This window comes from Centruroides vittatus, unplaced genomic scaffold, assembly GCF_030686945.1.
Source record: "Centruroides vittatus isolate TY-2023 unplaced genomic scaffold, ASM3068694v2 contig_3118, whole genome shotgun sequence".
Lineage (NCBI taxonomy): Eukaryota > Metazoa > Arthropoda > Arachnida > Scorpiones > Buthidae > Centruroides > Centruroides vittatus.
In genome coordinates, this window is record NW_027122009.1 from 506859 (window position 1) to 523053 (window position 16195).

At 30.4% G+C, this 16195-nt stretch overlaps 1 protein-coding gene across 1 annotated transcript in view; it reads left to right on the forward strand.

The window, feature by feature from the left end:
- Positions 1–2166: 2166 nt before the first annotated feature.
- The window catches only part of LOC136973218 (DDB1- and CUL4-associated factor 13), a 35036-nt gene continuing 21007 nt past the window's right edge, over positions 2167–16195 (forward strand). Inside the window, exons 1-4 of the mRNA XM_067267921.1 lie at positions 2167–2341; positions 6288–6487; positions 7332–7439; positions 11732–11809. Coding sequence (XP_067124022.1) covers positions 2272–2341; positions 6288–6487; positions 7332–7439; positions 11732–11809 — 456 coding nt within the window. The 5' untranslated portion in view covers positions 2167–2271. The remainder of the gene's footprint in view (positions 2342–6287; positions 6488–7331; positions 7440–11731; positions 11810–16195) is intronic.

Genomic DNA, 16195 nt, shown 5'->3' on the forward strand with positions numbered 1-16195 from the left:
GAAATGTCTGCCGACAAAACGCTACAACTGCAATTTACATCTGAAGATTTAAATACGTTTTGGCTTACTCGTCGACATGAATATGGAAATTTAGTCACAGAAGCATTGAAAATATTAATCCCTTTCGCCACGTCTTATCTCTGTGAAAAGGGTTTTTCGTCTATGGTTGCGCTAAAAACTAAATACAGGAATCATCTTTTATCACTAACAAAAACAATTTGCTTTTGTGTGTTTCTAACGTAGATCCACGTATGGAGAAAATTTTAAATGAAAAACAAATGCAACCATCACATTAATTTCTTTTCTTTACATGTGTACTTATTGTAAGCAAAATGTTTATAAGTTTATAATAAACGATTTTTTCTCATAAAATGATTTCATTATTGTTTGGCGACCCCACTTTAATATCACCGCGACCCCCTTCGGGGTCGCAACCCCAAGGTTGAGAAACGCTGCCTTAACAAAAGATTTTATTCGTGTCTAAAACGCACGACTGTTACAAATTCAAATGCAGCGAGAAACAGTGCTGCCAGTCCGAGAGACTAACTACTGTGGGGAGAAATGTTGCCACACTTCAGTGCTACCAACCGTGGCGACTAGACAGCCGGATGGCCGAGCGGTAAAGGTGGCAGCCTACCGCTCTGGGGGACCTGGGATCGAATCCGAACGGGTCGAATAATCCCCAGGAATTTTTCGGGGGGTGGTCCGTTCGGATATGTCGGGCCCCGTCCCTCACCACCCGGTCGCCCCATTGTGGGCCTGGCCGAACCCATAATGGGCCTACTAAAAGAAGCCCTCTTAGTGCCCACAGGCCGGAAAGAGTTAAAAATAAAAAAAAAAAAAAGGTCCTGACTTTTCTAAAATTTTTGTTTTTCTGCAATAAAGTCGTGTGAAGTTTCATTTGTCACTTTTTCGCTTTTTTCTTTCCTTAAGCAAATGTCGGTAGCAGAAGATCGTATCCAAAACGCCTCGTTTCGCTTTTGCACTCCTTTCAAAATCTGGATCATTCGCTACAATTTGATCAACGATTTTCGTTATCGTTACCAAACTTTTACTAAGGAAATCTGTAGAGAAATTCTTTGGGTTCTTCGTTTTCAGAATCTCTATTTTCCAGTTGTACAGTACACGAATTCCTTGTTCTGCCAGTTCTTGAAGGTCGTCGTTGGTAAGACTCTCACTAGAAATCTGCGGTAACTCCTCAATATCCTGCTCGTTTACATCTCTTAGTCCTGCTGTATCGATTAGGTTGAGTTTGGTCAACTTAACGATACAGCGATAGGCTCTTCTCGTTGAGATTTCTTGGATACCTTCAGCCATAACTTCTTCCACACTTCGTTCGTGCATTTATCGTACACCTTTTTGCCACCTTTTGCTGATCGGACCGTGTTCGTAAATAATCGTATTATATATGAATTAATAAAATGCCGCGATAATTTAAATCAGCGTAAATTTTGAGCTTTTTTTTTGTTTTTTGTTTTTTTTAGGCTTTGAGCAGACCGCGTTATATCGAATCAGCGTTAAGCGGGGTCTTACTGTATATACAATAGATATTTTTTTTATGCAGCCGCGACATCAATATTATCATTTAAACTATAATCTACAACCACAGCGCACTTACTGTATCATGTGTAGGCGCGCAGTGCACGCTACACATCTCTAACGATTAAGATTCGTGATTGAAAGTAATAAGCAATTATATAGAAATATTTGTTATTGTCCTTATTTTCCACTAATAAATGGAAAATAAGAAAATATTAACGCTAAGATTTATCGGCTTGGTCAAAACAAAACTGATATTTGTGAAGTAGGAAAAAACCCTAGAATAAGGCTTGGCTAGACAGTGCAAATGAAAATTTCTGAGCTCATACTCAAACTTCTCAGGGCGGCAGTCTGGTGGTTTTTGAATCTGAATGAGCTCAGAAATTTTCGTAGATATACTTGGCTCTAGTTCTCACCATACGGCCATTCCCTTTGTAAACGACGATTGGAAAGACCCACTTAGTGTCCGCAACGCAGAAAAATTAAAAGAATGAAAAAGAAACAATTTTAAAAAGGTAATAAAATTGTAATTTAATATTATTTTAAAAATAAAATGTCTTCCTTTTTTTAGTTATAAATAATTTATTTATTTATTTTTGCTTCTTGTTGGCAACTTCATTTACTGTTGACGATTTTTGTGGCAACGCTCGAAACACGTGCGCTTGTTACTGTTTTGTGTATTAAATTGCTGTGAGAAAATGTTTGGTAGATTTTAATATTTAATATAAAGATATGAAAGTTAAAGTAATCTCTCGTAATCCCGATGATTATATTCGAGAAACAAAAAAAGATATTCATAAAGGTAAGAAACGCGTTACGTGTAAAACACGAACGTTTAAACTTCTTTTCAAATTAAAAATCAGGTCATGTCCAATGTGAGTGAATAGTTTGTTTCCAAATTATAGGATACTAATTAATATATTGATCTTAATTGAGTATAATTTGATATTAAGCTTCTGTCATTAGCTTCTTAAATATTTAAGTATGGAAAATATCTCAGCCATGTCTAGTGGTTGATTGGATTTGTTACACAACTTGTACATTAATAAAGGAGAAAAAATATTTGGGTGTACTATAGATTACAACCTATGGAATTTCAGGACTTTGATTATATATTTGAATTCAGGGGACCGAGACGAGTTCAACGGTACCCTATTTTTGGACCGGAGACGAAAAATAAAAAAGTTATAATACTTTTTAAGTTACCATACTTTTTTTAATGCTCTCATGAAGACGGCACCATAGTTGCTAGTACTGCCATCTTGTGGTAAAGTCTGCAAACCATGACGTCGGACTACGGTCATCTCCAGTAGGGTTAAACGTGATACGAAAGTGGAGAGAGCAACGCGACTTTCGATCATCGCATGATTGCCATTTTGGTTAATGTTACTTAAGGCAGCGAACATGGCGGCCGTTCCCACTGTTCGTGCTCCTGACTGACCTCCCGGAGGGAAGCTGCCGGCAGGCTGCCATATGCTAAACATCACTAGTTATTGATTCACGGTAGTTATTGAACAAAGTAAAAAAGGGGGGAATGTCTACTAAAGGCAATTTTAACGACAAGCGACGCAACTCCCGATTGCGATAGTGAGGCCGACTTAGCAGAGAGAGCAACGCGACTCCCTATCATCGCGCGATCGCTGGAAAAAGTATGATAACTTTATTATTTTTCGTCTCCGGTCCAAAAGTAGGGTATCGTTGAACTCGTCTCAGTCTGCTGAGTTCAGATATGTACTCAAAGACCCGAAATTCCATAGGTGGTAATCTATAGTATCCCCAAATATTTTAATTGGTGGTAAAACTATAGAAGCTCACCACTATGCATTTTCTTTTAATTTTTATTTATAAGACACACTTGATAGACATTCCAAAACAATTTTTTTTTGTCTGACACATAAAAATGCTATAACAAAAAACTCGTAGGACTATTTAATGATTGCAGTGTTCGAACCACCATTGCTTAAGCTTGTTTCAGTTAGACTGAAGTAAAAGGTATCCAGCTAAAAAAAAAAAAAGGTCTTAGACTTAATATTAATGAATAGACGTAGACAAATCTAGATGTAATTTGACACACTGAATTGATTGGTTTAAAAAAAAAATTATTTACATTCAACTGTTTAAAAATTACAAACAATTTTTTATTTCCGGCTATTTGCTTCATTTAAGAACAACTTTATTAAAGAAACATGCAAGCACTTGTTGATATTAACAAAATGGATTACTTTAATTCAGCATAATATATTCCATAATACATAATAAATTATCTCAGCTTACACTAATTAACTTTGGTGTAAGCTGAGATAATTTATGGAGAGTCTTAAATTTAATTTGTTTATTTTTGCATTTTTGAATCAAATAACAATAAAATACAGTGGGTGATAGGTTAATGAACAGTTCAGATAATGAACACTTTTACAAAAGATTTTTATGTTTGGACAACAAACACTTCACAGAACACACAGAAAAAGAAGCAACATAAAATAGTGAATACTAATTGATCTTCCCTTGTCTCCAGGTGATGCTCAACCCAATACTGATTGGATAGTATTGCTCCAAATTTTGAAACTCTCCCTTGTAATTCCAGCTTTTTTAATTCCATTATTTTAACCTATACATTTTAGACTTGCTAATTCTGATAACATTTAACAACTGATGATGATCTCTATAATTACAATAAACAGATTTTACTATATCTGATTTGGAGTGTTTGGATAACATAATCTATATCATGCTCATCCAATTTTAAATTGCAATTGCAGTTTCATATCAAGTTGTAAGCTATTTATCCAGCTATTTCTGAATTAATTAAAAATTATTTAATTGTTAAAACACTAACAGAGGATAATATTACAATTTTCAGTGTCAAATTTGTTGGTTTGTTTAATATATCTCTACTGTTTACTAATTTAATTTTATCAAATTTATTATATAAACCAGAAAATTTGGTAATTTCTATTTGTTACTTACATGTAGCTTTTCATTTTACAGATATAATAATATAACTTTTTAAAATTAAAAAATCTGATAATTTGAACATTTTTATCTTTATTTATTTACATAAGAATCACATTTGAATTTTAAAATACATTTAAATTTGATGAGATTCTCAAACTGTTTTGCAGTCTCAGAAAGGTTTTTCCAACTCAACCACTGGGTTGAGTTGGAAAAATATAAACATCACAAATGTATTAATACTAAACCAAACAATTGCCATAATTATTCAGGCTATTTTTTGCTACTATTAATAATTATTTATTGTAGCAAAAACATAGCCCAATTAATTATGGCAATCGTTTGGTTTAGTTTGAAAAATGTTTAAAGTTATTCAATTATTATTATTATTTTTAATTGAAATAAGTGTATATTTAGAAATTATTATTATATGGACAGTCTTTGACTTTTAGACAGTTCACTCTTTCATATATAATACTTTTATTCCCTTGAATAGCTTTCGTACATCAGATTTGCATTTTGGTATATTTTTAGTTGACAAAGAAAACTTTTGAATTATTGGGCAATAGTACATACTGCCAATTTTGGTTTCGGTAACTAAAAAAATTTGTGAAAAATTCATTTTTATAATTTATTTTCTGTTTAATGTATGATTTTAACATTTTAAATGATGATTTGTTTTGTAATATTTTCACTGTAAAAAGAAATAAAACTTTTAGCTTATGAGATTTTATAATTTATCTTTTTAGCCCTTTCAGAGTAATTTTCTTTACTGTCCCAAAAGTAAGTGTACTGATTTTTTATTTCAAAATATACAAGAGTTACATCAAACTACAAACGATCTCCTTCAAAGTATGACCCTTGTGAGGTCACACACAGTGGTTCCAAAGTTTTTCCACTGATCCTAGCAGTACTTGAAGTCATTTTCCATAAGGGTGTTTAGTTCGTCAGTTCAACTTTTTTGATGTTTTCCACTATCAAAAATGATGACTTTTCAACTTGGATTTTATCTTAGGGAATAGGTAGAAGTTTCATGGAACTATGTCCTGATTATACAGAAGTTGTGGGCGTGTGGGGTTTTTTCCTTGGCCAAAAACTCCCAAATTGATAGTGCTGTGTGAGCAACCACATTATTGTGGTGCAGCACGCAATCTTCTGCAATGTCCTGCAGACTTGCTCGACCCATTTTCAAGTCATTCCAAGACATCTTTGTAGAAAGCCTGATTAACTGTCTGTTCTGAAGGTAAAATTCTTTATGCATAATTACATGGCTATCAAAAAAAATGATAAGCATTATCTTTACCCTGGATCTTTATGCCATCTAAATGCCATGTTTCTCAATAAGGTGGCATCTCCATAAGCTTTGATTAAATCTGCAAATGTCTTAAGTTTCACACAAAACTTGATAGCATAATGTCGTTTGAGATTTTTCTCTATTTCAAATGTGATGATATGTTAAAACACTATGTTACGCAAACAGAGATTGTGCATGTTTGACTTTACCGATCAACTTGAAACAGGTCTGTATATGCTGCTAAGATATCTAGCAACATGAAAATACCAATTAATGATGTGTTAAGCTGTACAGTCATTAAATAAAAAATCAGTACACTTACTTTTGGGACAGACCATGTATAACATGCAACTATATTATTCAACTTTTGTATGCATTTTTAGAAGGAAAATCAGAGATTGTCTATATATTTTATAAATACAGTAATATATAATAATTATATTTCTTTTATTTTAATATCTTTATTTAAATATATTTATAGATTTTTTTTTTCATTTTTCAGTTCAAAGAAATTTTGATCCTTCTTTACATCCATTTGCAACATCAAGAGAATATGTCAGGGCCCTTAATGCAGTAAAAATAGAAAAAATATTTGCTAAACCATTTCTAGGATCTTTAGATGGTCATAGAGATGGAATACAATGTTTAGCAAAAAATCCTTTATCATTATCCTCATTGATTTCTGGATCTTGTGATGGAGAGGTAACTGTTAAATTAATAAAAGAACAAATCAAATAATTAAATTTTGAATTAATTTTATGTTAACTAAATAAAAATGTAATACTTTCAAAAGTAAACAGTGTCTTAATCTTATATATACTTTAATACTTTTTTATATACAGCACATGTATATAGGTGTGTGTGTGTGTGTGTGTGTATTTGATTAAAAATTTTTTAATCTTCTAATCACATAATCACAAATTTTATATAATCAATTTTTTAGGACAATCATATATAGATCAAAAATATGTTTTTGATTTATCTGCAATGTCAGTTTTTGTTATTTTTGATTTTATTATATTTATATATATATAATTCACTTTACATTTAAGTTTCCTTTGATGAGATACAGACTTTGTATGGAAAACTGTTTTAGGTAGATGTTCGGTATGCGAAGAAATCTGAAAAACTTCATGCAGGTAGCTTATTGGTCGGGCACAAACTTGTGACCAACTACCAATGTTCAGTGGTATTATCTTTTCGACCACTGGTGGGTTAAATTTGTTTAAAGTTGAAAAAGTATAGCTGTTCCAAAATAACTGAATTCTGTCAAAAGTTATAAAAAATGATAATGAATTTTGAAACATTTCAAAAATGTGAAAGAAAAAGATTTACAATTTATCAAGTTAACATCTAGATTATTTTTTAATTAAAAAGCTGATGTTACATACATCTCTATAAAATTTCAAAATTTTTCTGATAAAAAAGTAAATACTTTAATGATTTTATTATTATATATTTTATTCTCTTCTAGATTATTATTTTTACAAAATGTTATATACTTATATTTTTTATACAATGAATCATAAATATTATGTATTTATAGATTAGAATTTGGAATCTAATTAATCGAGATTGTATGAAAATTATTCCTGCTCATTCTGGTATAGTTCGAGGTCTTTGTTATACTAATGACGGCAATAGATTTTTATCAGTGAGTATATTATACAATACCTAACAAATTTTTATACTCATTTTTGAATAAATACACTGTATTCATGTGAGATAACTTTTCCATATGAATATAAACGTTTTTTTAAATAATAAATAATTTAACTTTTCCCTATTTTTCAGATTTATAATTGTACAATTAAAATTAATAAGTCAAGAAGTTTATTTTATTTCAAAATAGTTTTTAAAAAACTTTTAATTGAAAATCTCAAAAATTGAAAAGATTAAAATATTATACTAAGTAAAGACAGCTCCACACGTTTGGTATTCACTGAATGCTGAGTGAAGATTTTACCAATACCGAGTAGTGTGGATGATTTACTAATTATTCATAATGGTGAATATTTGGTATTTATTGTTTCCTACTCCTTGTCAGTATATTGTCCCAAATCAAAGGGGATGAATAGGCAATTATTTGGCAATCAACAAATACCAAATATGTGGGTCTGCCTTAAATTAGAAAGATAAACTTATTTTGAATTAAAATATTGAAACTGTTGAGCTAAGAATATGGGAACTTGAAATCTGAAAAGTATACTCCATTACAGTTTCAAAAACTTTTCTTCATTAATTATATAATTAAAAGAAAATAAACTTTGACAAAAATTTCAGGAAATTTAAAGAACAAGAAAGAATAGTATGAAATTTTGATGATAAAATGTGGATATCTTGTTTTGTTAATATTAAAACATCAATTATATAATAATTAAATACAAACCTCAACTCTTAACCTTTTCCATGCGGTTAGGTACCGATCGGTCTGTATCACGTGACTTCTTCGTTTATCGGTGATGCAAAACATAACGATTGGTCCAAATTAAAAAATTAATCAAAAACTTCGATTAATTTGCATTATATTCGAGTTTTTCAGAGATCTTAGCTTTGATTCACTTTTCTGTATGTCGATTGACTTTGTTTAAGCTAATAAATGTTTTGTTACCATCCCTGGGCCATAAATATTTTGGTAAATACATCCCCTACTATTCTGCAGTAAATCTTCGCAGTTAACTACCGAGTTGGCTGAAAACAATCAAAGGAAAACTTTTTCTAAGGTTTTATTGGGTATCTTCTGTCTTTGTTGACATTACTTTAACAAATCACAGACTTGTGAAAGGAAAAAATTGCCACGAAAATCCCCGCCTCCAACCTTCGAAGTAAAATGTAAACAATTCAATAAATTATCTTTTTAAATGTTTTTTTAGCTCAAATTAACTAATTTAATGCACTTAGACATTAAATTAGCTAATTCATCAATATTTAGGCAAGTAAATATGTTTTAGAACTATCTAGCAATAAATATTCCCAGGAAACTCCACCTCCCTATAGTAAGTCTATGGAAGATGTTCGTGCTGTTAATTGGCTTTAAAACTTTTGTTTCTATGCCTATTATGCTCTAGTTGGTAATTGATATTACGACTTAATCAGCTTCGACGAATAAGAGTTTTTCAGAACCATCTGGTCAGGATTTTCCCGCAAAGAACCAATCCACGTGATTAGAGTCAGAAATAATGTAAACAAACATTTTAAAATAGCTATATTCTTTATTTTAGAGCATAATTCTACTAGTTTTCATGTTATTTGACTTTATTTAGACAAGAAGATTTTTTACCAAAAGTTTCTATCTGAAAAATTTACCGAAAAACTCATTACTTCCGGATATTGCGTAATTGCAGGAAAAAATTAACTAATCACTTATTTTAGTGTATTATTGTATAAAGCCTTGAAAAAATATAAAAAAGTGTCAAATATTCACTATTTTAAGCAGAAATATATGATGATAAACTTTAACGAGTTGCTTTACCATAACGATAACAATCGACTCCTCTCCCTGCCAAGTAATTAGAGACATAGTGTAAATAATGGCAATAACTTCTCCCCTGCTCCAGCTAGAGAGTTGCAGTTTGTTTTATTTACAAGAAGACAGATGTATCTAACTAATAGATGTAAAAAGTTTAGCAATTCCCTTTAAATGGATTTTTTTTCCTTTTGTTACTAAGCTTCAAATTTTAATATTTTAAATTTGTATTAAACTAAAAATTAAACAGTCATAAACTATGATATGTTTTTAATCAAACACAAAAAACAGATTGAATATAGCGCGATATTGAAGCGAAATATCGCAATTTAAAAAATTACCCAAAAAACGCAAAAATGCACCACATAACGAATTCCACCTATTTACTTAATGCTAAAGGTTTTCAGCATGGAAAGGGTTAAACAAGCTACAAGTCTGTTGTATTGCTGAAACAATTTTATCAATAATACTAGCATCAGTTTATTGCAAAAACAGAAATAAAAAAATAAATGTATATTTCAGAATGCTCTTGGATTATTTTTGGTTGAAAAGAGAGACAATATATTCATATATTCAAACACTTATTTTTATAAAAATTGTAATACAGTAGTCCCTTGTTACATCACTCATTTGGATATCCTTTAGCCAATAATTTTAAAAATATCAATTGCCATTGAATTTCTACTGGCATACAGTCATCAACCTTTAAACTACTATTATATGAATTACAACCCATAAAAAAGCAAGTCAGCATGGAGATTGAAAATAAACAAAATAAGTAGATAGATATGTTAGATATATTGCACCATTGGGTATTTGGTTTGTCTTCCAATGTATATGATATAATGAGGGGTTACTATGTAATTTAAATATATTTTAATAAAATTACAATAAGTTAAATATAATGGAAAAATATGTCATTATTAATCTAGTAATAGTCTCTTTAATTCGAAAAATATATTGACGGTAGACTGTCTCACAGCTTAACAGGTTCAAACTCCTTTATTGCTTTTTTACAAATGCATTTCGGATCAGTATTATTTTTTCTGACCCCTCTTCATTGCTATAAAACATAATTTATATATGTAACAAAACTAACATGAGCAGAAAAAAATCAAGAAACACTTTTGAAAAAACCGTTTTCCAATACCTTAAGTTCTTCATACACTCCCTTACACCTATACAGTACTTCCGGATTCTGTTTACATTGCCTTCTAAAATATGGTTTTCTCCTATTGCAACAGTGCACTACAGCAATGCTACATAAGTAATTGCAAAGTATAACATTTAGTTAACATCTTTTAAAACTAGCCTATTTTTAACACAAATTTCTTTAAATATCTAAAGTTATAAACAATCAATTATACATACATACAGGCCTTCTTTAAAAGTATTCTAAAACTTTACACATTTTTTTAAAAACCACAACATATGTTATACACACTTGAAACATTCCCCTTGGTACAGTTTTCTCCTGTCCACGATAATATGATTCTATTAATATAAACTACTGGCATGTTGCATCCTCTATCAAGTTATACCATTGTTGGTCGATCTGTATTCCATTTGATATATTTACTAAATTATTATTATTATTACTATTATATTTTATTATTTCTACATGCTCTTTAAATTTACATTTATAGATATTTTTTTCATAGTGTAAAATTTTTATATTATTTTGGTCTATTTGGCAATTACTATTTTTTATGTGGGTAAACCATGGGGAGGTGTCATATTTCAACCGTATTGCTGCTTCATGTTCCTTAATACGTGATTCCAAAGTCCGACCAGTTTCACCTATATAATATTTCGGATGTTGACAATTACAATTAATTTTGTAAACTAATCCCGTTTTTTCCATTTATTAACATTACTTTGGTTTGTTACTTTGTGTATTTGTTGTGATATTTTATTGGTCAAAGATGGGGCCAAAACTATATTGTCCTTTTTAAGGAATTTAGAACAATTATCATATATATTAGTTACATAAGGGAAGGTTTTATAATTAATATCTTTTTTATTTTTTATATTAAATCTATTTTTATAATATTGTGCATGCCAATTCGTTAATAAATGTTTTGGGTAGTTATTAAGAATAAATTTGTGATCTAAATTGTTTAATTCAGTTTTGCATTCACTCTGTTTACTCGTTCTTGTATATATTTTCTTTAAATCCATCATATGCATTTGTAAAATAGCAATAAAGGAGTTTGAACCTGTTAAGCTGTGAGACAGTCTACCGTCAATATGTTTTTCGGATTAAAGAGACTATTACTAGATCAACATATAATACGGCTACCATAGGAAATTTAATGTCATTATTAATTAAATCATCTTTTGCATGATTTGCCATATCAGATGATAAATTTGTTAATTTATCGTCTGATATCATCATATGAATTCATACTATTTTTAATATGAATCTGAAAAATATTTAAATACTTATTAAAATAACTTAATTTTTTGTTTTATTATAGGTATCTGATGATAAAACAGTTAAGATTTGGAATGGTTGTTCTGATACTGATACTCCTTTACACACTATTATTGGAAAAGTAAGTTTTAATATAATTTTCTTCAACATTATGACTGAATGTTTGAATAATGTTATAGATCTGTTTATTATTTTGCATTAATATAAGATGTGCTTGACAATTTATTTCAGTTTTTTTATTGAAGTAATTTTATAAAATTAATGCAAAATTATGTGATATTTAGCACAGATTCAAAAAATGTATTTTAATTATAGATTTTTATTGCTAAAAAGTTAAATTTCTAACTTTAAAATGAACAAAACTTCGTATCATTTTTAAGTGTAAAGTTAACATATCTACTTGTTAACACACTGAAACAATTCATTAATCTAGAAGTATTTTCAGCCTTTATTGTATACCATATTTTCACACATATAAGAGCATGGTCTTATAAATTCAGCACTATATTCTGCAAAATATCTAAAAAAAATCGCTACTTTAAACAAATTTTATAGTATCAGAAGAATTTTTTTATTTTTAATAGTGGTTACCACAGAGATGTTACTGAACAGCAGTGCAGTGTCCTTATAAGCCAAAACAAACTGGCATGTATGCTCTTATATGCAAGATACATGCTTATAAATAAAGCAGAATATGTGTTTCAAAAATGCAAACACAAGAAATTTTTACATGTAAGAGCATGCTCTTATATGTGCAGAAATATGGTATATGTTCAAGATTCAAATATATTCTTGGGTGGCCTAATAAAGGCTGAAAACATTTCTAGATTAATGAAATGTTTCAGTATCTTTAATAAGCAGATATATTGACTTCATATTTAAATTTCTAAATTTCTGCTAAAAATGTGCAAGACAGGAAATCTAACTGAATGATTTATTTATTTAAAAAGTAGTTCTGTGTTTATTGTGAAATAGAACATAATGTGAGAGCTAACGGGGGGTAGGGAATAACTTTATGATTCTTCTATCACTTAATCGGCAAACTTGTTGTGAAACAAGTCCTCTGTTGTCAAAACGAAATGGCCTTCTTAATGAAGTAATGAGTGGTTTTGGAGGAACTTAAGTTAGCGATGATAATGTGGAGATAAATGATTGTCAGATAACCTCTCCTACGTCAGGATTCCTAACACCAGGTGATCAATCTTATATTACACGGGTCACCACACGTATTATTCGCGAAACGTTGCATGCGTTGAATGAGCATCGAGCGGATTGAGTGAACGTCGAACAAGAGTGTTATCGAAACGATGAGTCATGCATTTAACAAATACAACTGTATTTAATAAATCTGATTATATGATAGATACAAAAATATACGCAAATTGAATGATTAATTAATTGATTAGAAAGGATATATGCAAATAACATAATTCCATCTTACAACTATATCAATGGCTATTCTATCTAGGCCTGACTTGCGCATGGAAGTCTATTCTACCTTACAACTATGTCTATGTCGCAAATGGAGATTAATCTATCTTACAACTATGCCTAAGTCGTGTGTGGAGAGAGTTACAAATATCTAACAAGACATACGACCTCAGTAGTATTTCTCGACGTCTTCGTCGATGTCTTTGAGTATTGAGGTCTTCCTTTAATGTTCCAATTGTCCGTGATATGGGAGTTGATTCGTAGATATTCCTTATAGGTTATTCCTGATTCTATAGGTTTCTTCTATCAATGGAGTGCCTTCTTCTCTTTCCTGAGATACTTGTGGCTAAACTCCTATCCAAAATTATGTGTGTGGAGAACACCTACTTTACTCCTTCCTTCAGTGGAACTTTCGGCGAACTCCTGGAGAAGCCTGATAATACGTACTCTTTCTCTGAGAGACTGTTGGCTAACTCCTAACTAAAACCTATGTGGAGAACCCTTTATGTGTCTTCTCTTTCTCCGAGAGACAGTTGGTGAACTCCTGGAGAAGTCCTTTCTATTGCTCTTCTTCACATGGAAGGCTAATGGCTAACTCGTTGAATTTGGCCCGAATTGTGCTAATATTCTTTGTCAATGTCCAATCAAACAGATGGATTTCTCCCACATGAAAGGATGCACAAAGGGGGTCACTTAAGGGGTAACAGCTTCAAAATCACGTCAAACATCTATGAGATAAGGCTCTACAAAAGGAAGTTGATTTCCGTCGAACAGGAATTTCTTTCCCCTTCTCTGTCATGTTTGATGTGGGTTTTTGTCCCTTTCTTCAGGTTGACTTTACCTTCCATTTGGTATCAACACCTTTTTAACATAATGCTTTACGTTTCTAAATCTCTCTCTTTACAAATTATAGAGAATTTACACATAAAATATGGGAAGTGAAAGTTTGTTACATCTTCTCCTTCAAAGGAAGTTCCAGGTTATGCATCCTCTGATAAAATTTCGTTAAAGTTTAACAGAATATTATTTTCATTTTAAACAATAAATTTTACAATTTATTCTATAAATTATCGACCCTAAACTGTGGATTTCACAATAATATATGAAAAAATTATAAATTTTAGAATAAATTTTAAAATATGTGAAAAAATTAGAAAGTTGTATGTTTGAACTGTTATAATTTGTTTGAAATTTTTGACATTTTTGCAAAAATTGTTAAAAATTAAACCTGTCACTGGACCCTAGTGAGGTTTTAAGAGATGTATTATGCATTTTTGCAAAAAAAAAAAAAATTGAGATTATATAAAATATGTCAAATGACAGCATAACTTACAATGTGATGTTTTTTAATTTTTATTTATTTATTTATTTATATAGTACATTGGTTTTACCCATAATGTGTGGAGTACAACCATATTAATACAATAAAGCATTATTACAAAAGCAAGTACAATATGCTATATATTAATTAATGATACAATAAACAAATAATCAGTTAATTAAATAATCAAATTTAAATTTATTGGGAGAATTATCTGGAAAAGAGAAAAAACAAAACAAAGAAAAATAACAACACCTATCTTTTAGATGGGTGCAGGAAAAAAGTTAATATCATGTCAATCCAGTGGATAGTCTCCCAAAAACTGCAGGTACATAAAACGCTTATAAAGTGAAGAAACAATATGACAACTTTGAGACAACCAGGGTAATCCAGGATATGAAACAAATGAAAGCCGAACTGTCCAATTAATTACAATAAATTCCAAAAATTTGTCAAAAGAAATAATAGATACACCAAAAATACATTTACGTTCTAAAAAAACTACACTAAGCTATTACATGATACACATCCAGACACTGATCACCTGCATAGTGTATGCAAATATCTCTAAAAATCCGGAAAATAGTTAACAGCATGCCAGTTCCATGGATAGTTTTTCTGGTGTTTTATTTTCAAAGTTTTTAATATGTTATATTTTATTCAACTTTGTTTTATTCTAGACTTTCTATTTGACATTCTTTAAAATGGTGGATGCTAGATCAAACAAATTATGTTAATGTACATCAAAAATAATAAGAGAGGACAATGTTCATGAAGACAAGTTAAAGAAATACTTTTTTGTATGTATGCTCAATTGAGAAGAAACTGTATTTATGTCAGTTGGAAGAGGCAGTATGACAGACTTTTCTTCTGACTGGTGTATCTGTTTCAGGCATTTTTGCTATGAAGAAAGAATGATGACTAGCAGGTGGAGAGGCATTGCCAATTAAAAATAAATTTTGCATGAAGAAAAGACAAGACAAAATGTGATGAGTTTGTCAGTATGCCCATTAGAAACACAATCCATTGATATTTCAGTAGAAATGTGAGCCTCCCACAATTAAATCCATTCTTCAAAAAATAAACGACAATCTTGATTTACTAAATATGAGTAAATAAACTTTGAATTATGTATTGAGAATCATCCAAACTGATAGCACAGAGATATTACTACTTAAGAACACACTGTCAATTTCATCAAGAAAAGAATATTATTTGAATGAAAAATTTATTAATACTGGTTATATGGTTTCCGAATGTTAGAAAGACTGTAAAATCTTACCAAGATGTATTTCTTTGTGTATTGTTAGCTAGATTAAAAAATTAAGTGGTCATGAAAAATGCTTAATCTGTGTTAATGTAGGCAATGAAAATGAATTTGTGGATGGTGCTTTCCTATTTTTTGCATCAAATAGCAATTGTGGTTATCAATAGAAAACAAATATTTCCATTTATTACACTCATCCCATGTGGTTTTGCTATTGTTATGGATAATATGAGGTATTATAGCATTTCAAATGATCAACTGACAATTGAACATTTTGCACAGACTGGTTCACCCATTGGATTGCCCTTATGCCAAATTAATAGAGTTGTTGTAAGTGCCATTTTATATTTAATAAATGGTTTATGGTGGAAAACCTGCCTCAGTGAGTCCTTTCCACTCCCACACGACAGTGTTGACCGCTCGACTGTTTGGACATCTTTCCACCCCAGTTGGCTAACCTCACATCAATATATTCTGATCAATTAATT